Here is a 23,773-nt window from a genome sequence, read left to right on the forward strand (position 1 = left end):
TCAAATATGTGAAACTGTTATTCAGTTTCATTTTATATACACTATAGTTTCATTACAACACAACTATAGTATCATTTCAATATAACTACACTTTCATTGGACAATATATACTTAAATATATGAAACTGTTATTTCAGTTTCATTTTATATATACTACATTTTCATTTCAACACAATTATAGTTTCATTTCGATATAACTACAATTTCATTCGACATTATACACTAAAATATGTGAAACTGTTATTCAATTTCATTTTATATACACTATAGTTTCATTACAACATAACTACAATATCATTTCGATATAACTACAGTTTCATTGGACAATATACACTCAAATATGTGAAATTGTTATTCAGTTTCATTTTATATACATTGCAGTTTCATTTCAACACAACTACAGTTTCATTGGACAATCTACACTTAAATATGTTAAATTGTTATTCAGTTTCATTTTATATACACTGCAGTTTCATTTCAACACAACTACAGTTTCATTTTAGACACACTATATTTTATTTTGTAACTAACACACCAAAATACGAGCTCTGTTAAGAAGTAACGACAATTGTTTCTTTATTTAAGAAAACATCGCCGTTTTTTGACTATGGTCCACGATATAACGAGTAACGACTGCTCAGGGAAAGGGATGGACTCGCTTACAAACACCTTTTTAGTCTAGGCCACGATATTATTTGTCCCCGTTCAATCCCTCTCCCCCAACTCCAACCAAAAAAAATAATAAAACATTGTGTGTGTGAGAGGATATATGTTGCCCTTGAATTCTTTAATTTGTTATTGACATGTATTGATGTTTCAAATCAAACCCCAACCATAAATTCGATTATGATTTTCTAGAACCGTCCGACAAATTGGTACATAGTCCATTTGAACATTATGGATTCAGAATGTACCCAATTTGGAGAAGCCCAAACTAAACGAACGACTAATATATGGCATACGGACATGGACCAATGAGTTTGCATGGGAATGATGGGATACGGGATCCAAGAGAATATAAAATAAAAATAAATAAATAATTATACTTTTAGTCTTTGAATATCAAATGATATAATGCAATCTCATTTTAAAATTACTTATTAATATTTATTTGATGGTGTTGTTGAATCTTGGACCAGGGTGTCCAAGGTTAGGGGAAGAATATTAGGCCCTAGATATATATAGATATATAAGAAAAAAAGGATAATCGAGAAAATGATAAGTAAATAAAACAATAAAGATGATGATCAAGATTGTTGAATACTTGGCGCTCACAACGGGAAGAAAAACATTACAATTCAACCAATTCATGTCACACTATTCTCAAAATTGATCCCCCTTTTATATGAGGGAGATATCAATGTTTATTTACAAATAAAATATTGTATTCTAATCCTAGTTAAGCAATAAAATTAAAGAATGTGCTATAGTGTTAGTGTTTGCCTAGGCAACATGGGCAAATTATTATGTGGCCCGGGTCCACCTTGCCAGGTGGACACGGGTCCATTGTGGATAGTTATGCTGTGCATCTAATATGCACCATGCATGGTGCATACAGATGCAAAAACGACGTCGTTTTATTAAAAACGCGCGTCTCCCCTTAAAAAAAATCCAGGTTCGATTCCCAGCAACAGTATTATGTTGTTCATTCATTCTGGAATTTTAGTTCATAGATTATGAAATTTTAGTTCATTGATTCTGGAATTATAGTTCATCGATTCTGGAATTGTAGTTCATTGATTCTGAAATTTTAGTTCATAGATTATGGAATTTTAGTTCATAGATTATGGAATTTTAGTTCATTCATTCTGAAATTTTTAGTTCATAGATTAGATTCTGGAATTATAGTTCATAGATTCTGGAATTATAGTTCATCGATTCTGAAATTTTAGTTCATATGTTGTTGCTGGGAATCAAACCTGATTTTTTTTTAAGAAGAGACGCGCGTTTTTAATAAAACGACGTCGTTTTTGCACAGCATAATTTGCCGTCCATTGTATAACTATTGGGTAATATGTGTCTAAGCCATTGATCATTATTTCCTTATTAGGTTATCTTCTCCGTGTCAACTACCATATAGTGTGATGGTATCCCGGTTATCCATCCAAATGGATGGTCATAGGCGACCACTCTAAATTTTTATGATTTTAAATTTATTTTTATTTTAAAAATGGTTGTTGCTTATGCAACAACCAATTTTTTTTTTTTAAATTTTTGTTTTATTAAATTTATTTTAAAAATTATGTAGTTTTTAATATAATATATAAATATATAATTTTAATAACATATTATTTTTAATTTAAATATAAATAGTAATAATTATACTTACAATTATAATTTTTAGAATAATAATAAATAAATAAATAATTATAAAATAATTTTTGTAAATTGGTAAGTCCAGAAAATATTTGAAAAATGTTTAAACTATTATGGATAATGATTTTTGAATTTTGAGATGAGATGAGATTGATGACTGAATGTTGATGTGGATATCGGGATTCACAAAAAAGAGTTTTACTACATGTACTTTCAAATTCTACTCCTTCAAATTTTACTCCTTCACTTGTACTTCATAGCAAATAAAAATTGACTATTTTCATTATGTGGGTCTCAAAAAATGTGTCTACATCAAGAAGGAAGTATAAGTTGAGAGTAATAAATGGGAGTGCATGTAGTATTTTTCAAAAAAAATTGATAAAAAACCCGTTGGGATTATCTAATAAGGTAATTGAATTGAGGCAATAGCTCTCTTCCCAAAGAGCTGTTGCCTCAATTCAATTGAGGCAATAGCTATCCCATCAGATATGTCTATTGGGAATGTTTTATCCTAATCAGTTACTTAACCATATTTTCTTATTATTTGTTAATTGTTAGAGCGCTGTACCCATTTTCTCTTCGTCCACCTCGCTGCAAGCCTACACTCCTTCTCAGTGCTCTGTATTCACAGGTACGTCACGTGATCACGGCATTCTTGTTCGATTCTTGGGGTTTTTTCACGAAAAGTTTTGAGCTTTACGGAGTATCTTTTAGTTTCTAAATGTTAATCTGAACATTTATGTTTACCCAACTGCTAGAAAAAAAATCGTGCTTCGTTTTCTGTAGCCGCTGTTGGGTTTCAGATAGTTAATAGTTTTGAGCTTTTTAGGAACTGTGGAGGAGTATAGAAGAAAGATTGAGGAGAAATTTGTATTTTTTTTCTTGGTTGATTGCTGTGATAAAAGGGTCTGAGATGAAATTTAGGACGAATATAAAGAGCCTGACTTTGAATTGTTCTATTAGTGGTTCTTCATGTAAGCTTAGCAAGGTTTGTGAATTTTAATAATGGCCATTTTGAATGTAATGGTGTTTTGAATTCTCTGGATTATATGTTCCTGTTTAGAGCTTTTCTGCTAGTCTTTTGAGTTTTTGAATGCAGAATCTTCAACTGTTGTTGGGCAAGTTTCTCAATTTCCAGTGTGGAAAGAAAGTTTTATTTGGAAATGTTTCATAGAAAAGTTGGCATATGTTGTTTTTCCTCTATTCTTATAGAACAAAAAGTATCATATTTTCGCAAGTTTTATAGAGAGTTCAAAGTGGTAGGAATAGTTTGTGTGCCTCAGTTCAAATTTGTGTTGCTTACATGGTACCTAGTTGGATGTATAATCATATGACTATTCGAGTAATATGAAATTTTCTACTTTCAAGTTGACTTCTTTTGTGATAGTTGTTTCGATCACTTTCATAGTTCTAAAGGTCTAGGCTTTTGTTGTAGGGTTTGCAAACATGAACAACATCAGAAGAATGGGATTCCATTATTTGCACAAATTGAATGCTGAAAATATACCAAGAGACTTGATAGAGAAGGGGCAAAAACGTGTTATTGAGGCATCTCTTACACTTATCCAGGAGAGGGCTAAGCTAAAGGCACGTGTGGTATCTAATATTGTTTTGATAACCTTGAGAAATTGCTGTTCAAGTTGTCTGCTAGCTTGAGTTTTGCTTCGTAACCCTGATTTTTTCAGTTAAATGATTATTTGAAACAATAGAAAATGGTATATTAACATATCCCCCTTCATTACCAGTTAACATTGGAAAACAAATTATTGGCATTATTGGTTTTTTTTTTTCCATAGAATATTCTCATGAAATACACGGGAGTATTATACAATGACAGGTTCGTAATTAATTGCATTTTTTTTTTTTTTTTTGTTGCTTTGTAGGGAGAACTTCTCCGTGCTCTTGGGGGTGTTGTAGCATCATCATCTCTTCTTGGAGTTCCTCTGGGGCATAACTCCTCATTTCTCCAGGGCCCCGCATTTGCTCCTCCTCGAATTCGAGAGGCTATATGGTGTGGCAGCACAAACTCTACAACTGAAGAAGGTGAACGCAGTTTTATGCTTCTTACCAATTGGGTTCTATTATTGTCGACTTGGGCCTATAGACATGCACCGTGACTGGTTTTAGCTCGAAATATTTGAACTCTTTAAGTTCTGTTGTATTGAGTTTCTGGAATCATGCAGGCAAAGACTTGAGCGATCCACGTGTCTTGACTGATGTTGGGGATGTGCCAATACAAGAGTTACGGGATTGTGGCATAAATGATGATGCACTAATGGATATTATTAGTGAATCTGTCAAGCTAGTGATGGAAGAGGTGAGATGTCTCTTTTTGTCAATGTTGAAAAAATCGCTAGGCGCCTGGGAACCGCCTAGGCGGGCGCCTATCCTCTAGGAGCCTAGGGACCGCCTAGGCGGGCGCCTACCCTCTAGGTGCCTGGGGACCGCCTAGGGCGCCTGGAACGCCTAGGCGGGCGCGATTTTTGCAACACTACTTTTTGTACATGTCTGAATTGGAAGAATCATATTTATTTTGCTGGCTGGCAAAAAAGCATGTTTAAACCTTTATTCGTTAATTTGTAATCTTTTTCTATGGCTTTGCCTTTGTTTTGCTCCCCAGAGTCCACTGCGCCCATTAGTGTTGGGGGGTGATCACTCCATATCGTATCCTGTTGTCAGAGCCGTGTCTGAGAAGCTTGGAGGACAAGTTGATATCCTTCACCTCGATGCTCACCCTGATATCTACCATTCGTTCGAAGGAAACAGATACTCACATGCATCTAGTTTTGCTCGGATTATGGAAGGTGGCTACGCTAGGCGACTCCTACAAGTAATAATTTCTTAATTGCATTATTTGTAACCTTACGACATTCTCAAAGGATGTAGCAGCTAAACGAATACTCCATAGCACATGTGATATGGTGTCTTAACTTCCTATTCTTGTTACGCAGGTTGGAATTAGATCAATCTCAAAGGAAGGCCGTGAACAAGGAAAGAAATTTGGCGTCGAGCAATATGAAATGAGAACGTTTTCCAGAGATCGCGAATATCTGGAAAATCTGGTTTGTCTTCAATCCTCTCCACCTCTCTTGGTCATGATATGAACTTATCTTCATGCCAAGATTTCTCATTTCAGGAAAAAAAAAAAAAAGCACTTATTATGAAGTACTCGGTGATAAATTATCGGTTCCTCCAGTTTGAATGATAAAAGATTGGGCCATGGTCACTCAACTGGGCTATAATGCACATGGGCTAAACCACACTAAAATATTAAATCAAACCAATTAGCTAGTCTAACCCATGACCTTATAAACCCATATGTTCTCTCTTATTTTATAGATGTGGGACTCTTAACAGTAACAGTTTATGTTTTCTGTTGTGTCCAGAAACTAGGCGAGGGCGTAAAGGGTGTGTATATTTCTGTGGATTTAGACTCGCTAGATCCTGCATTTGCTCCGGGAGTATCTCACATCGAGCCGGGAGGTCTGTCTTTCCGGGATGCCCTCAACATACTCCACAACCTTAAAGGCGACATCGTGGGGGCTGATGTGGTTGAATTCAACCCACAGCGCGATACTGTTGATGGGATGACTGCAATGGTTGCTGCAAAGCTAGTGAGAGAATTAGCTGCTAAGATATCCAAGTGATAAGTAACGATCGAGTCTTGGTACCGAATATGTATTTAGTCAAGTAATGCCTTTTTCATTTCAAAATAGCCTGTCAGTTTCAATGTTTCATGCTACATTTGGATTTTGTATGTTTTTGGCCCTATAGGGAATGATGAATTACAATGCTTTTTCAACTCAAAGGCGTTGTTCCCTCCTCGTCTATTTCCTCTCGTTTTTCTAGCACTATGGCTTTATACCTTTTTGCGCAGATTATGAACAGCACGAGATCTACTGCAACTATGGCGGCAGACAGGAAGAAAAATCTGTCCAGGTGGCCGTCGTTCAAATTTGGTGGCACCCAGCCCGGGTTTCCGTTCTTCGTGGTGATCTTCATCACGACGCTGAGTATAATGCTGCATAGGTAACTGCCCAAGGCCGACGAGGACATGGATAAACCGAGCCCCATGCTCTTCAGACTATCAGGTATTTGTGATGCAAAGAACTCCCATTGAGCTACATATATAAATGCTTCTGCTACTCCTACTAGCACGTACTGAGGCGTTTGCCAGAAAATGCTGAGAGAACTCGTTTCTTGTTTCCTGTTTGCATATCTCTGTCTGTGTTGCTCGACCAGGCCCGCTATCACCATGGCGACTATCGAAATCACGAGCCCGATCCCTATCCTCTGCAGCTCGCTGGGGGGCTTCGGTTTCCTCTTCATCAGCTTGACATATACGGGGAGTATGATGTTCTCGTAGCAGATGATGAAGGTGGATGTGCTTATGATGTCGAACGAGGTCATGCTGGCGGGCGGCATGTCAAAGTCGGCGATCTTCGTGTTCATCGCCGCCCCTTGCTCGACGAAGAGAGAAAGAACCTGCACAAACATTATGGATGATAATATGGTGCAGACCCATATTGGGAGAAGCCTTAAAACACACTTGACTTCCTCGACTTGGGTGACGGTGCATAGTCTCCAGGGATTTGGAACTCGGGTTTTGTCGGGCAATAATGTCATGTCTGATGAGACCACGATAGCAGCTCGGTCAAGAAACCTGAACAGATTAAACCAGCTTGGTTAGCGTGAGTGGCCTGGTCTGACCAAAAAAAAAAAAAGATGACAGATTATGTTGGTCAAATGAATCGAGAAAACGGACTTACTCGAAACCATCTGTATGTGAGATTCTTCTGTTGCATTTCTCTGCTCTTCCATGAACTTCATACAATCCTTCTCCATGTAAGGGGACTTGAAGCTTCAGTTTTCTCAGGGAAGCCACAATCACCTGACAGAGCCTACATACCGGGTTATTGAAAGGTCTAATATGACGGTATCTATAAGCTCCAGCTATCAGCAAGCTCAACGAGACAAAGCCACACGAGGTAGATATCCAAAACGCGAGTACCCATTTCCCGAGATTCTCAATATACACCAAGACCGTCTCTGCAACTAAGGATCCAAGGTTCAATGCAACATAAAAGTAGCTGAAGAATTTGGTCTTTGATTTGCTCTCCTCGGGATCTTCTTCATCGAATTGATCTGCTCCTAAGGTTGCCAGTACAGGTTCTATCGACCCGCTCCCTATAGCTAGTAAATATATAGATACATAGTACATTGCAACTTCGATCCTCGACTGTGAATTGCACACTTCTCCTATCCTCCCACACCCCTCGGGTTCAAGCATGAACATGTGAGTTAACAGTGACAACGCCACCAATCCCTGCAAAACCAATCAACTTCAGAAGCTTTGTTCGAAGAATTCAAGGTTTCAGAAAGGCGGGTTTCACTTACAAAGTTCATGACAGCGAGGAAGATGATGATGGTGAGGTATCTTCCCATGTAGGAGTCACTGAGGAAAGCCCCGAAGAGCGCGAAAATGTAAAGCGTTCCCATCCACCTGCTGAACAAGTTTGCAGCATCCGCGTTTGATTTTCTCATGACCGACTTGGAGAAGAGGACCATGTTTACTTCCACTCCCGTGAAGGCAAGCGCTGCCAATCCTTCACTCACTGCATATTCAACCAAACAAGATATAACCCAGGTTATCGCTAACGTTTTTAAACATATTCTGCATATTCAGAGCATCAAATATGGCTTTTAAAGATTCATTCTTGAAATGTTACTGATTCGACTTACCTAACAGGAGTATTCCCGATTTCCATCCTCCAGTTTTCCTCTTCAGCGCGGGTTTTCCATGCCTATCTGTCGATCCATCTCTGGTGTAAGAATCCAATAGTCTCAGTTTCCCATCCTGCATATACATTCAGAGGTTAAACACATCAACGTTTCCTCGGTGACGTTTTTAAACAGATACTCAGGGTGTGCACGGGATAAACTATATGCTAACTAACAACCTACTGAATTCATGGAATCATCTTTTACATTTCTTGTAGGAATTCACTCAAAACATTCAATGCTGTGAGCATTAATGCATATTTCCCCAACAAACTCTATATTCCCACTACAAAGAGGGAGGAGGGGGGGGGGGGGGGGGGGGGGGTGGATGGGGTTCAAGAACTTACAAGTCCAGCAACCTTAAAACCATCACACTCCATATCTATCACTTCTGATCTGATAGACATATCTTAATCACTAGATGATGATCAAGAAGAGAAGTTTTGACTGGTTGAGGTGACAATTACAGACTTACAGTGTTAGTTAAATAGCAAAGTAATCATCACCTCAAGACCATGACACTCCACTTTGGGGCTAGTCTAGGTTGTAATCAAATGTTGATTAAAAGGATTACATATAATAATATTAATAATTTTTTTTTTTTTGGCTGCTCAAAGGTATCCTTCTAGCCGATAGTCAGAAGATTAATCCCCCGTCTCTATTGTCAGCACACTAAGTGGTAGGAGACTGGCCAAATGACCCAACCTCATGCTTAAGGGATGAGGTGCTGAACCACCACACCAACCATGTTGGTTATAATAATAATAATAATAATAATAATAATAATAATAATAATAATGATGATGATAATAAGGGACAATCCTAACCAAGTTAGCTAGACTATTAGCTTGATAACTGCATGGTTACAAGTTCGACTCTTGGTGAGAGTGGTCGGTTATAGGCAACTTAGACTGATTTACCTTCTTGTAGTCCTTTACCTATTAGGGCCATAAGACGGGATTTACCCATGCACTTTCAGGTAGTGGCTGCGAATTTTTCTCGTGACTCAAAAAAATAATAAATTATTATTCACTAGGGGAACATCAAAATATACTGGATGGGGGCTGCTAGAATTTGAACACAACATAATCATAGGACAGGCAATTATTTGTTCGTGGAAAAAACACAATAATTCGGCCGGAATGGCATTCCAAAGCTAATCTATTTCACTCCCACCCCGCACCTTTCGGCTGAGCAACCTAACATCTGTACATATATATACATTTCTATATATTTCTTCTAACCACGCATCTCATCCCACACAATTATTCGTTAAGCACGGCTTCGAACATCCAAGGTTAAAATATTATATTCCAGAAATTTTATAACGCCATGAGATATTATTGCTCAAACATAATATATATATATATATATATATATATATATATATATATATATTAAAGTTTGTTGTTAGTAGTTGAGACTACTTACTTCACAATCTTTTCATAAAACACTACTTTAACGTTATTTACTCGTTTTACTTTTTGATGGGAGTAAACTAGTCGATTTCGATCAAATTCTATATGGACAATCTTTTCGTGAGTCTCAACCAGATCCTATTCAGGCAATCCTCCTCTCTAATCTAGTTGAGTCTCGGTTGAATCAAAACAACTAATACAGTCTAGTGTCAATTGAATCTCATTTGAACAATTTTTCTCGAAGAATGTTGTTCAGTTGTTGCATGCACATGAGTTAAAATTGCGGACTTATTTGACCTCTAGAGGTATTTATATATGAAAATGAATACCACGATCAAAGTGATATCAGAGATTAGGTTGGTTTGGTCAAATAGCAAGGATGTTTTTTGGCACTATCAAATATGATTGCTCCCATGTTAGCGCAGCACAAACGAGGTTATGATACATGGAGTAAAAGGTTAAAGATTAAAGAAAACAACACCACCACAAAGAACAGTATAATTCCAAGAGATTAAGGTTGATGTGATTTTTTTTTTTTTAATATCTTTCTTCCTTAAAGGCGTAGGGCCGGCCAGATAAATGGACGACCGGCCGCTTTCTCCAGGCATGCAGGTTTTTTAATACTAAATCTGGAAAAACCAATTTAAAACAAAACAAAAAAGTTTTGGGCTTTTAAGAAAATGGTTTTATGTACCTCAGACTCAATGAAGTTTGTAGAAGATGCGGCTGCAGATTGGTCTGCGGCGGCCATGGAAGGAGGAGCTTCCGTTTGCTCAATGTCCATGACTGGTTCGATCAGTTAAGAAATATGAAGAAAAATAAGAGGGAAGAGATGAGAGAGAAGAGAAATGTGGTAGGAACGGAGAGGGAGAAGAAGAGAGTGGGGAGTAATAAGGAGAGTGAAAGGGGAGATTATATTGCAAGGAATGAGAATTGAGAATTGATAAGATTAATGTTGTTGATGATGCTACGTGGGTGTCATGCAGTTAATTAGCTCCCATAATTATAATGAAAATACGTAATCCCATTCTCTACTCTCTACTTTTACTCATTTAAAATTTTAATATAGTCACTTTTACAGGGTCCACATGAAAAAAATAACATATCAATGCCCGCCACATCAAAAATTAAAGTTGAGAGAGTAAGATTTGAGAGTACATGTACTAGAATTCAATTGTAATATGAACGAAGAAAAAAAAAAATCTACCTCTTTCAAAAAAAAAAAAAAAAAAAAAAAGGTATCAATTTTATTTGCTTCCCCCACAATATCCATACCCTCAAAAACCAAATCCCTGGCCCCGAGACTTAAACTCGATACGACCCCACAAATTCACAATAATCTAATACATTTATATATTACCAATATTTCATTTTAAATTATATGTATTTTCTAAAAGTTTATCGGTACTTATTTTCATTCTGCACGACTACCAATGTCTCATATTATTATTTTGTGGATAGTCTACGTTGCAATATAGACCACTGGCATACATGTTCATTTTTAATGTACTGAATATTCATTTTTAGTGTATTAAAATATATTTTTTGAAAGTTTATTTTAGTGTTTTATTTAAAAATGAACGTTTAATAGATTAAAAAAATAATTTTTTAGTATACAAAGAATAAACATGTGTGGAGTATTAGTTATCACCTTATATTGTGGACCATGGTTCACAATATAATTTGCACAACATCTTATGAGATAGGACATCTCTCCCATAGTGTTGCTACCTGCACCTAGCTACCACATACTTAAATTTAAACATAAATTTCTATACTTAATTGAATAATAATCCGATTTGATTAATTTCACTCAACCGTGATGACACGTCAATTAATTGAAAATTTAATTTAGAATTTTAATTTAGTTGTAAGAAGTAAATATTTGTACTCTATTATTATTTGTTTGTTTTAGTTTATGGATTACAAATTAATAACTATAAATTAAAGTTTCATCATATTATGTTGTCTTTTTTATATTTTTAATGAAATATGTATAAAAATTGATATTCATTGTTCAAATAGAAGAATACAAAAATTGTTGACATTACCAAATATAAAATAATTTGGCAATAAAGATTATGACAAATTATTTTGTGGGCCCGGGTCCACCTTGTACCCGGGGCCAAAATACTCACTTACGTACTCAATGTTCACAATTTTGTAAAAGGTAAATTAAAAATATTTAGTATGTAAATTGTGAACATTCAGTATGTAAATTGTGTATTTTGAACACGAGTTCACCTTGCAATGTGGACTCTGGTCCACGGTATAACAACTTAAATATTATGAAAGTAGTTAAAATTGCCCAAATTATACATATGTAGCTTTTACATTAGAAATACGTATACTAGTTGTTTCAAACTATTGGGTTTGAAAATTCTTGATTTTTACTCTTAATAAATTAACTCAACATTTAGTCAATTTTTATTTTTATTTTTTAAATTAGACAATTCAAGGAAGCATATAAAATGTAGCGATAATATAATTGTCACCCCATAGGAATGACCAATTAAAAAATTATAAATATTACATAAAGATGGAGTATATATAAACGAAAATTTATCTATGTTCAATTTCATAATTTAAATGTTATTAATGCCTTTTCAATATTTAATACTCAATAAATATTTAGTATTGTAATCAAAAAGAGTGTGTAAAGTCACACAAAATGTACCTCCTATTGATTAATGGCTTAGCTTACTGCATTAGTTGATGTAAATTGTTTAATGAAAAATGCTATTTACCTCTACATATGCCACTCTCTGATAGGGGTATCAATGCCGACCGGCCAACTACACCGCGTAATTTTTTTTCACGGGCTTTTGCAGCCCGGCCCGTAAAACCCATGGACTAAGATTATGCAATCCTAACCCACCCTATGCGGACTCGCGGGCCTAACTTCAAAAATAATAATAATTATTATTTTATTATTTTATATTCAAATAATTTAACCTAAATAATTTTTTTTTGTGTGTGTTTAAATATTTAAAAAATTTACATTGTTTAAAATATATATATTGCTATTTTAATTTCTTAAAATTTAATATTTAGTTATAGTCTAAAATTAAGATAAAGACTTTAATTTATGTAATGATATACAAATGTAGATAATTCATAATTGCTACTTTAATTTCTTTGCACATTTGTATAATTAAGACTATTAGATGAGACAAATTTCAAGAAAAAAAAGTATATTATTAAGTAATTTGAACCCGCCAAACTTAAGGGTTCATCACCACTTCTACTTTGGAGATCGGTGAAGGAGATAAATTGCTGAATGTGTTGCAATTGATGATTTACTAGCTCCCAAATGCTTGTACACTAGTACCACACTAATGTCAAATTTAAATAAAATTATATTATTAAAATTATTTCATGTAGCATTTTCTACTAAGTCATTATGAGTATTTAAAAATATTTTATATAATCAAATCTCGTATATTGTATCTGTTCATTAATAAGGTGAATGTTATATATAATAATGTCAATACATAATTTTAAATCACCATTGAAATTTGTGAGAATAGAGAAAAAATATTATGTAAAAAAAGTAAGTCTCGTTTTTCAATTGTTCAATATTATATAATTCTAATTCTATATATTTTGATTGAGTCAATTTTAAAATTTTTAAAAAATATTGATAAGAAACAAAATATTAGTGGTATCAGTTGACCCTATGAAAAATAACATAGCAGCTCTCATACGGGCTTAGCTCAATGATTCAGTAATATTTAGGAGAAAGACTAATGTTCATTGTTCGAACCTCGACGACGGCAGTGTGGAGATTATGCCTAAAGTGGGCAGATCCCTTGTGCACACCGGTATTTGGCCTTATCTGCCGAGCCATTGAGTCACCGTGATTTGCTCTATCAGACCGCTGTGTGTGGAGTTCTTAGGGTTGAGAATTCAACGTTTTAGGCGAAGAATAACATAGCAGCTCCGCCCCATAAGTAACGTAAGTGTATTTGAATTGAAGGCATTTCCTAACAGCAATCCAATTGCCGTTACAGCAAAATTGACATAATATCCACAATTGTAGTGTTGTGAAGTGTGGACAGAAACCAAATCGACAATTCTCAGATGGAAAGAAAAACAATTCCTACTGCCTTTTTGCCTTGTCTCATTATAGTTCCTCCATTTGGTCAAAACTCCCTTTCTTAAATCATGTAGTTGGATGAGGAGTAACATGTTCATATGATGTCACTTGCAACATCTCAAGCATTTAATCTCCTCAATTCCTTCTTTTCTATATATAATAATTCTTTAACTTATCTTTTATTTTATTCGCGATATTATTTAATTTTTAACTGTTCCGTATAAAGGTAATTGTCAAACTGATATAGATCTAACTTATTGGACCAGCTCTGTATAAGGATTGATTGTGATAGATCAACTTAGGACCCGTTTAAAGTAAACCAATTTTTAAACTTTAGTAAAGTGGAATTTTTTTGTCATTTGTTTTGTTTACCATATTCAACACTTTGTTCCGTAAAGATGGTTATCAAATTGAATTAGATCCGACCTATTAGAACCAACCCTAGATAAGAGTCAGCCGTGATCCTCCCTCAACTCAAGATCAGTCTAAAGTTAACCACTTTTTAGACTTCAATAAGAATTCGATTCTTGCGGGCACCTTTTTAGTCAAGTCCATTGCATAGAATTTTTATAGTACGGAGTACAATTTACCTCTTTTATGTGGTCCGATCTATAGACTATTACACAAATACAAAAATAGAATTTACCCATGATACACTCTTGAGTAGTGGTGATTAGTTTCCCTTATCTTTAAAAATACAAAAAAAAAAAAAAAAAAAAAAAAAAACAAACAAACAAACAAAACAAAATAATGATAAACATATACCCAACATCCAATCATGCATGTGTATCAAGACACCAAAATAACTAATTGTGTTCTTTTAATTAGTTGATATCTCAACAGTACGTACATAATTAATGTTTAAAACTTATTGGCCGGATAACCTTTTAGGTTTGAAATCAAGAATTCAATTCTTTTGTATGATCGCTTTATTTTTAATACAAAAATTAAAAAGGAAAAGAGATAGATAATGAGTATCTCTTATGTAAGACTGTCTCACATGTATAATATTTTTAGTTAAAATATACATAATATTTTTGTAGTATTATGATATTATCACATGAAATATATTTACACAAAAATTATTCATATATAATTGATCAGTTAAAATAGAATTATAATAATTAACTCTATATAAAACAAGAAAGTTATAAAATAAGAAAGTACAAACCATCTAATAACCACTCTATTTAATATATGAACAAGCTAAGCTCGAGAAATAATTGTCCATCATCAGTTACAAGATCGACAAAATAATAATAATAATAATAATAATAATAATAATAATAATAATAACAATAATAATAATAATAAAATAAATAAATAAATAAAGATCACTCTTCCTTTAACAAAACATTATGCTAAGAGTATACTACTAGTTGTTACAATCAGTAACCGGAAAAATTAAAGTTTTTTTCATGTACCAGAAACAATGTTATAACTTTAATTATTGTCAACACTCTTTTGGTCAAATTTGCCGAACATAATCTTTTTAATGCGGTTTATTTTTAATTTTCTATATAATTTGCAAATTATTACACAAGAGCGAGGTTTAATTACCAAGTACACACCCTTAAATAGTGGTTGTGAGTTCCGTTGTCATCAAAATAGCGTTTCCCATCATTTTTTTTTACCCTTTTAACATCAATTTTTTAGCATAGTAGATCAAAGCATAGTAAATTAGAAAATATACGAAGTTGGTTTTTTAATAAAACCAACTTCATAAATATTATTAAAAAAAAAATACTTTCAACCTAAGTTTTTAATTAAAAAAACCCTACGTTGAAAATTTAATTTAATTTAAATGTGAACGGGACAATTCATGAATTCCCACCCTGGTCAGGAAACCTTAATACTTTTACATGTAGAAGATAAATAGAGAGTATAGTCAGTAGTCTCATTAATTTTATATACTCGAGGTCTCGAGTAACAACAATATTAAAAATAGAATTTGTAGTCATGGTTTAAAGTTTAAATTTTATTAAGGGTGTGTTTGGAGCAATTAAAATTAAAAGTACAATATTATGAACAATTAAGGAGACTAATTTTTCAAAATTGAAACAATACATGAGTCAAAACTGTCCTTTTTCCTTTAACAAATTAATAAACAGGTAGGCCGGAAAGCAATCCTAGCAATATTGTTGTAGGACTGCCTGTCTTTTAGCCTGTATAATATCTCCCTTTACTTTTCCCATCATCATCATCATATGCCATCCACAAGAGAGGATAGAAAAGTTCATGAATTGATGCTATAATTCAAGGAGGCCGGGGTTTCACATGATTTTAGCATCTGATTTTTGTCCTCTCTTTTTTGATCACTCAAGGCAGATGAGTTTGGACACAAAGGGGCATGCAGATGGGGGGTGGGGGGGACTGTGGGGGAGTCAAATTTCTATATTGATCTCTGTGGTTGAGTAGCAATGATGTTTCTATGTCTGAGTATCTCTGTGTTGTAGAGACATTCAAGTTTGTGAGTTGCATTGATGGGTTTTATTGGATCACAAAAGGCTTTGGAAAAAGTTCATAATTGGTGATGATTGCTCATACAAATGTATTTTAATATCAAATAAGTAATTGTAATGCATATATATTTAAAACAATACTATATATATATATATATATATATATATATATATATATATATATATATATATATATATATATATACATACACATATATGAAATTGGTTTATAATTTTTTTTTTACGGTTACAAGTTTGACTCCCAACGGGAGCGACCTATTGACCTGATTGGATTGAACCGATCAACTATGAGCAATCTAGAATGATTTATCTCATTGTGGTATATTGTCACATAGAATCACAATGCAGGTTTTACCCAAAGCACACCCTTGAGTAGTGACTACGAATTTCCCTTGTCACTTAAAAAAAATAATGAAAACAAAACATGAGCAACTCCATCTAATTTGGTCCACGATGTTCAAAGTTAGACTCCACATGAGAGTTACATATTGGCCTTCTTGATTTGAGCCGATCAATTATGAACAACCAAGGTTGGTTTACTTCATTACGGTACCTGAATAACCTAAGTTAGTTTACTTCATTACGGTTCTTTACTAGTTAAGGTCACAAGGAACTGAGGAAATGAATGAGACATAATTCTTATACTGAAAAGTCAGGGTCTTGAACATTTGATGAATTGAAATAAGCGCAATCTAATTATTGACACTTAGTTTCTTCGAAATAATTTTAATCCCTCAGTTATTTGTATTTAATTGTTTTAGAATGACAATGGTCAATTGCAAAATTAGTCCCGATGTAGCCAATGTGTGTTGTTTTGGTTCTTTTCTTATTGTTGTCATCTATTGTTTGTTTTTTATTTGACACTTAATGCCATGTTATATATTATTATTACTGATCATCTTCTATATGTTGTACCGTGTTACATGCTAAATAAAAAGTAAATGATAGTTGATGGCAAAATATGCAAAAGGACAAAAATCATGTGTTTCAGTGGTTGGTTATATTGAGGACTAATTTTACAATTGTAAATTGTTAGAAACTAAAATAGTTAAATGACTTTTTTTTTTTTTTTTTATTTTTCTGGAGAGAGATTACATTTTTTTTTCAATTAAAAATCTTGTCCATTATATGGGCCATAGGCCCAAGAGGAGAGGGCTCAGGACAAATTTCTAAAGCATTCCGAAATTGAACTACTGTGAAAGAAATGTGGATCAAAGCTCTATTGCGGCCCAACGGCCCAGTATATAAATAACCTACAAGGCTACAACACATCAACTCAACTTCCTTCAGCTCCTTCGTCAAATTCCAATCCCGCAATGTTGCAGACACAGAACCAATTAATACCGGAAAGTGTGGTTGCTCTGGGCGTTGAAACTAGCGGCGGTGAAACTGCTGCTGTTGTAAGTTCATTATCCATGTGTATATGTGTGCGTAATTACTTTTATGATTGCTTTGTGGATAATTTTGGTGAAATTAGTTGTAATTTGGTTATTTTGTTACGAATTGTATTCAGGTGTACAGAAATGGTGAAGTAATGTGCGTCTTGCTAAATATGCCTTGAATTGTTGAATTCAGGTGAACAGAAATGTTGAATTCAGGTATTATATCTAGATATAATAATGTGCGTCTTGCTAAATAGGGAGGAGTTGGTTCTAAAATGGCTGAAGATGCACATTCACAGGCTGTTGTTCTGGTATGCGATCCGCTTTACTTAGTCACTATGGATGTTTAAGCGGAGAGTTTTAGAAAGTGCTTTAATGTAATGACTATGAATTTGGAATAGTTTGAATTAAGTTAGGAGGTGAGGTTCCAAGTCCATGATTACAAAGGAGAGAACGTTGTGATAGAGTACTGTTAGAGGAATAGGGTGTTAGTTGAGAGGATCTCTTAGCCTTAGTTTTAGGTGTTTGAAATCTATGGGATAGCATTAGTTCTTGGCTTATATAAATATCTCTATACTTCCTTGTACATCTACAAAGAATACATAGAAATATACAAGTTGAGTTCATTGTTTAACATGGTATCGGAGCGAGATTGAGGTGTCTGGGTAGTGGGCTTTGGTCGGAAAGAGGAGGCGGCGCCGTCGGGAGGAGCGGAGCCTCCACCGGAGTTCTCACGCGCCGGCGTGTGCGCACTGGTCCGGCGTTTCTCTGGTCGCGGCTTGCACTATTGGGCTCGTCTCTGTACGCCCGACACATCTGCAGTGGTGGTGTAGCCCGGTGTTGAGGAGATTTTTTATGGCTGCGATGTCATCATCTCCTGCTGCGTAAGTGGTGCGAAAATTCCAGCTAGAAAAATTGAAGATTGCTGCTGGTCGCGAGAGAGAGACCAGCGAGAGAGACAGCCGAGAGAGATGGTAGGGGAGGTCCATGAAGCTGGGTGGTCTCATGGCTACAAAATAAAATGGCGTGGAGGTCTAGTTGATGAATGCTTCTGGAAATTAATTGGAAGCATAATGTGTGGTTAGGTTTGTGTTGCTGACAAGGAATAATTAGGCAGTAGGTTCTTTTGTTTATCGTATTAATAAGTATTGAGCTTTGTGTTTGGTTTGTCATAGTTTGTCGCTCGTTTAAAGTTAATTTGGTATGGGAGCAATTCTAGGGTCTGAGTTGAGTCAAGTGCAACTTGTTCAGTGTATGTAAACAGGGGTGTTGCAGTAGTGGGCAACACAGGTGTCAGGAGTGGGGCGGACCTGGTATATGCCGCGGGGGAGGCCGACGGCTGAAGAATGATTCAGAGTGAATCGGTTTATGTGCATGCACCAGGGAAACGCTGTGGTGTTAGGCAGTGTTGATAAGGGTGCATGGTGAGAGGGACATGTGCATTGTGGTCTAGCAGCGCTAATGGTTTGTGGAGTGAGAGGCAGGTACGGCTGTGGTGTTAGGCAGCGGTGATAAGGGTGTGGGGTGTGAGAGGCAGGTGCGGCACTGTGGTGATTGCCCTAGCTTTTGTTGGCTCCATAGAAGTGTTGTTGGTGCGACAAGGTGCGTTGTGGACTGGTTTAGCATAGCGTGGTTCGAAGGTTGTTCGAGTGGTTCAAGACTTGGACGTTAGCCTTGGAAGTTATGAGTCTAGGTGTGGAGTCCTATAGTTCATGCGATACATATGTAACAAGTTGGATGCTCCAACTTGAGGGGGAGTGTTAGAGGAATATGGTGTTAGTTGAGAGGATCTCTCTTAGCCTTAGTTTTAGGTGTTTGAAATTTATGGCTAGGATTAGTTCTTGTCTTATATAAATAGCTCTATACTTCCTTTTACATCTACACAGAACACATAGAAATATACAAGTTGAGTTCATTGTTTAACAACTACAAATATAGATTTTAAAAGAACTTAAGGACTGATTGCCTATGCTCTTTAAATGTTTTTGTTTCACAAGGCATCATCGAGATACTGAGTTATCAAATGCTGCCATATATACTGAATTTCTGTATTCTTCATCACTCTTCTATTTTTTATTTTTTATTTTTTAAATACCCAGGCAACTCACATTAAAGTGAATTTGGTGTAATATCTAATTTTCCAGTCTTAATAGATAGCTTAGTACAGAATCATAAGTCTTGGCAGATTAAATCAGCATAGTAGTATACTATAGTTAAAAACAACATATGCTTAAACAAACTTCACCTTGTGGAAGTGCATTTCTAATTTCCTATTCCTGCTTATATTCGATGTTCTTACCTGAGACGGGATGTGTTCTTCATTTCTTCAACATCATAGCTTCAACTCGAAGGTGTTCCCTCCATGCTTGTCTCCTCTAGTTCTTCTAGCACTATAGCTTTGTACCTCTTTGCGCAGAAAATGAACAATACAAGATCTAATGCAACTATGACAGCAGACAGGAAGAAAAATCTATCCAGGTGGCCGTCATTTAAATTTTGTGGTACCCAACCTGGCTTCCCATGTTTGGTTGTGATCTTCATTACGATGCTTAGTATAATGCTGCACAGGTAACTGCCTAAGGCTGTTGAGGTCATGGATAAAGCGAGCCCAATGTTCTTCAGACTATCAGGTGTCTGTGATGCAAAGAATTCCCACTGAGCTACATATATAAATGCTTCAGCTACTCCTACAAGCACATACTGAGGAATCTGCCAGAAAATGCTCAGAGAACTTGTCTCTTCTTTCCCATTAACATCTCTTAGTCTGTGTTGCTCAACCAGGCCTGCTATCAACATGGTTATTATTGAAATGACCATCCCTATTCCTATTCTCTGCAGCTCATTGGGAGGCTTTGGTTCTCTTTTCATCAATTTCACATATAGAGGAAGTATGATTTTCTCATAGCAAATGATGCAGGTAGACGCGCTTATACTGCCAATCGAGGCCATGCTGGCTGGAGGCATATGGAAGTCTGCAATCTTGGAATTCATGGCAACTCCTTGCTCCACAAAGAGAGAAAAAACCTGAACAAACACTATGGATGCCAATGTGGTGCAAACCCATATTGGGAGAAGCCTCAAAACACACTTAACTTCCTCGACCTGAGTAACAGTGCATAATCTCCAGGGATTTGGAACTTGGCTTTTATCAGGCAACAGGGTCATTTCTGATGAAGCCATAATAGCCGCTCGATCAAGAAACCTGTTTGTTGGCATAAAACAAAGATCAAGTAACAACAGAGTGCATTACATGGTTCAAATAAAACAAACTTACTTAAAACCATCTGTATGTGAGATTCTTCTGTAATATTTCTCAGTTCTTCCATTAACTTCATACAATCCTTCTCCATGGAATGGGACTTTAAGCTTTAATTTTCTCAGAGAAGCCACCATCACCTGGCAGAACCTGGATACAGGGTTGTTAAAAGGTCTGATATGGCGATATCGGTATTTCCCAGCTATTAGCAAGGTCAGTGAAACAAAACCACAGAAGGTACATATCCAAAAGGCAAGTGCCCATTTCCCTAGATTTTCAATATACGCCAAACCTATCTCTGCAATCAGGGATCCAAGGTTATATGCAACATAAAAGTAGCTATAGAATTTGGTCTTTGAGATGCTCTCTTCAGGATCTTGTTCATCAAATTGATCTGCTCCTAAGGTTGCAAGTACAGGTTCTATAGAGCCACTCCCTATAGCTAGTAAATATATAGAGACATAGAACATTGCAACTTCAGTTCTTGATTGTGGGTTGCACACTTCTCCTATCCTCCCACACCCTTCAGGTTCAAGCATAAACACATGAGTTAACAGGGAAAATGCCACCAATCCCTGCAAAACCGATCAACTTCAGGAACTTCACTTACAAATATCAAGCTTTCAGAAAGCAACTTCACTTACAATATTCATGACAGCAAGGGAGATGGCACAAGTGAGATATCTTCCCATGTAAGAGTCACAGAGGAATGCTCCAACGAGAGGGAAAATGTTGAGGGTTCCCATCCACCTGCTAAACAAGTTTGCAGCATCTGCATTTGATTTTCTCATGACAGACTTGGAGAAAAGAACCATGTTTACTTCCACTCCAGTGAAGGCAAGTGCAGCCAATCCTTCACTGGCTGTATCAAGCAAACAAAAGATAGTCAATCACTAACGTTTTAAAGATATTCTACATATTTGGACCATCCAATGGCAGCCAATACACCTTTAAGACTCATTCTTGATCTGTTACCGGCTGCCATGTAATTAAACTTACCTAACAGCAGTATTCCTGATTTCCATCCACCAGTTTTCTTCTTGGGTGCAGGTTTTCCATGGGTATCTGTTGATCCATCTCTGGTGCAAGAATCCAGGAGTCTCATTTTCTCTTCCTGTTATGGATACATTGAGCTTAAACCCATCAAGGTACAATTTACTTTGAAACATTAAAAGCAGCTACTGAACATTGTTTTCGATTTTTGATTTTTGCATGATGTTAGTTGCATTCTAAAGCTAGATTTATCTTGGCTAATTTTAATATTTGACAACATTTCTAATTAATGATGGGTAAACAAAAGAGTAAAAAGACAACCCTCCTAAACCCAATTACTGATCCATTTTGCAGAGCTACATAACCAACAAAAGTCTCTAAACAGCCTACTAATGTGTAGAAAGAAAGCAAAATCCTTCTTGTTAACTAACTTCTTAATGCTGATGTCGTCTTTTACATTTCTGGTTGGAATTTAGTAATCTACTCAAATATTCAATACTGCTTGTTTCACTTCACCTAAGATATGTTGGCTGTCAAAGTGGCTGGAAGCCCGCACCTGCCCGTGGTGGGGCGGTTTAGGGCCACAAAAAAATGGCCCGTGAAAGAGCGGGCCTAACGTTCTTGGGCCGTTAAGACCCGTGGGCCAGGCCCTAAAATGCTCAACTAAATTGTTCCAGCACACTACTTCATCAAGCTCTAATTTTGGTATGAATATTATTTCTATATTTTTGTTTGATATATGGGTACTAAGTTTGAGATAAATGCTCATGATTTTTCTACTCTTTCGGTCTTTCCTGGCCTTTTAGAACATGCCTACTGTAAATCACAAAATTACTTTTGCCTGCTAAATTGAATGGAGTGTTATGCTGTGCATCCGTATGCACCATGTATGGTGCATACAGATGCAAAAACGATGTCGTTATGACGCCTAACTTTAAAAAAAAAATCAGAATTGCATAAGTACACATCCGTTATGAAGTTTGACGTCAAACCGACGTCGTTTTTGCAACCGTGTGCATCAGCATAACGCTCCTAGTATGTTACCCCAGTATCAACCAGGATGTTAAAAAACAACACAAAAGATTATACACTAGCACAGTATAGATTTCTAAGAAACTTAAGGATGATGCTTAACCCCCCTCCCCTCCCACAAAAAAAAAAAAAAAAAAAAAAAAAAAAAAAAAAAAAAAAAAAGATTTTTCTTACAACATCTTCTTGTTGAAAGGAGTATGACTGGCCAGATAAATAGGCGATAGCTTTCTCGATGGATGCATATTGTTAACTAAAAATGGAAAAACTGGAAAAAGTTTTGGTCTTTCGTCGTTGTAGTATACCTGGGACTCAATGAAGATCGAAGTGGATACAGCAGCTTCGTCTGCATCAGCTTGCTCCATATCCATATCCATTGCTACTCAGATATCAGTAAATTATGGAAGGAGCTGAGAGCCTGAGAGAAAATGATTTAACTCATTTAAGCTAGAGAAAATAAGAAATGAGGTTTAGAGGAGAGGATAGAATGGGGGCTGTATGGGGCAGTATATTAACTCATATGGTAGTTAATAATGGGTGTTGATTGGTAATAAATAAAAATATATCATTCCAAACCGTACCATGTGCCTAATTTTCTTTGTTGTTTCCAAGCCGTACCATGTGCCTAATTTTCTTTGTTGTTGTTGTTGTTTCCAAACCGTACCATGCCATGCTTGACAGATATAATGTTATTGTTTCAAAGTATATATTTCTAATAAAGTGTGCAACATAGTTAAAGAGGTTTGCAAGATTTATATCCTAAAAAGTGTCCAGCACACTTCTACTATCCTCAGTTTCAAGCATAATAAACACGTGTGTTAATAGGGACAATGCCACCATTCCCTGCAAAATCAATCAACTTCAGGAACTTCACTTAACAAAAATCAAGCTTTTAACAAAGCAACTTCACTTAGCACGGGAGATGGTACAATGTAGGGCTTCATTCACCTAATAAATCCTAATTCCAACACTTACCGTTTGGGTGAATCAGTGAATCTATTGTGGCGGCGTTGATC

General features: G+C 35.7%; 3 protein-coding genes across 5 annotated transcripts; 1 reads left to right on the forward strand and 2 right to left on the reverse strand.

Moving 5' to 3' along the window:
- Positions 1 to 2,845: 2,845 nt before the first annotated feature.
- Positions 2,846 to 6,124, forward strand: LOC109183549 (arginase 1, mitochondrial-like). 2 transcript variants are annotated; one of them, XM_019333656.1, is made up of 7 exons: positions 2,846 to 2,947; positions 3,752 to 3,903; positions 4,200 to 4,359; positions 4,500 to 4,633; positions 4,937 to 5,146; positions 5,268 to 5,378; positions 5,703 to 6,124. In XM_019333656.1, the coding sequence occupies exons 2-7, from the start codon at positions 3,763 to 3,765 to the stop codon at positions 5,961 to 5,963; spliced, it is 1,017 nt and encodes a 338-aa protein (XP_019189201.1). In that variant the 5' UTR covers positions 2,846 to 2,947; positions 3,752 to 3,762; the 3' UTR covers positions 5,964 to 6,124. The 2 variants fall into 2 exon arrangements, with proteins under 2 accessions (XP_019189201.1, XP_019189206.1); XM_019333661.1 differs by lacking the exon at positions 2,846 to 2,947 and adding an exon at positions 3,055 to 3,304.
- LOC109183481 (protein NRT1/ PTR FAMILY 7.3-like) lies at positions 6,022 to 10,467 on the reverse strand. Of its 2 annotated transcripts, none has more exons than XM_019333587.1 (5): positions 10,210 to 10,467; positions 8,059 to 8,173; positions 7,714 to 7,931; positions 7,086 to 7,642; positions 6,022 to 6,979 (listed from the first exon to the last, which is right to left on the reverse strand). In XM_019333587.1, exons 1-5 carry the CDS (start codon positions 10,297 to 10,299, stop codon positions 6,115 to 6,117), a joined length of 1,845 nt encoding a protein of 614 aa, XP_019189132.1. In that variant the 5' UTR covers positions 10,300 to 10,467; the 3' UTR covers positions 6,022 to 6,114. The 2 variants fall into 2 exon arrangements, with proteins under 2 accessions (XP_019189132.1, XP_019189135.1); XM_019333590.1 differs by lacking the exon at positions 10,210 to 10,467 and adding an exon at positions 8,445 to 8,589.
- A 9,278-nt stretch (positions 10,468 to 19,745) lies between these two features.
- LOC109186625 (protein NRT1/ PTR FAMILY 7.3-like) lies at positions 19,746 to 21,625 on the reverse strand (the record flags this gene model as incomplete). The annotated part of the gene is made up of 3 exons (XM_019336696.1): positions 19,746 to 20,681; positions 20,754 to 21,310; positions 21,380 to 21,625. Coding segments are annotated over 3 exons (1,665 nt in total), but the record flags the coding sequence as incomplete, so codon positions are not given.
- Between the last annotated feature and the right edge of the window lie 2,148 nt (positions 21,626 to 23,773).

The sequence above is a fragment of the Ipomoea nil genome, unplaced genomic scaffold (genome assembly GCF_001879475.1).
Source record: "Ipomoea nil cultivar Tokyo-kokei standard unplaced genomic scaffold, Asagao_1.1 scaffold0188, whole genome shotgun sequence".
NCBI lineage: Eukaryota > Viridiplantae > Streptophyta > Magnoliopsida > Solanales > Convolvulaceae > Ipomoea > Ipomoea nil.

Bases quoted from the DNA above. Each gene is read 5' to 3' on its own strand.
- LOC109183549 (XM_019333656.1), top strand. From the start codon at position 3,763: ATGAACAACATCAGAAGAATGGGATTCCATTATTTGCACAAATTGAAT. The intron at 4,360-4,499 runs GTGAACGCAGTT...GGAATCATGCAG, and splicing joins AAACTCTACAACTGAAGAAG to GCAAAGACTTGAGCGATCCA. The intron at 5,379-5,702 runs GTTTGTCTTCAA...TGTTGTGTCCAG, and splicing joins GCGAATATCTGGAAAATCTG to AAACTAGGCGAGGGCGTAAA.
- LOC109183481 (XM_019333587.1), bottom strand. From the start codon at position 10,299: ATGGACATTGAGCAAACGGAAGCTCCTCCTTCCATGGCCGCCGCAGAC. The intron at 8,174-10,209 runs GTACATAAAACC...ATGTATATGCAG, and splicing joins CAAACTTCATTGAGTCTGAG to GATGGGAAACTGAGACTATT. The intron at 7,932-8,058 runs GTAAGTCGAATC...TTGAATATGCAG, and splicing joins ATCGGGAATACTCCTGTTAG to TGAGTGAAGGATTGGCAGCG.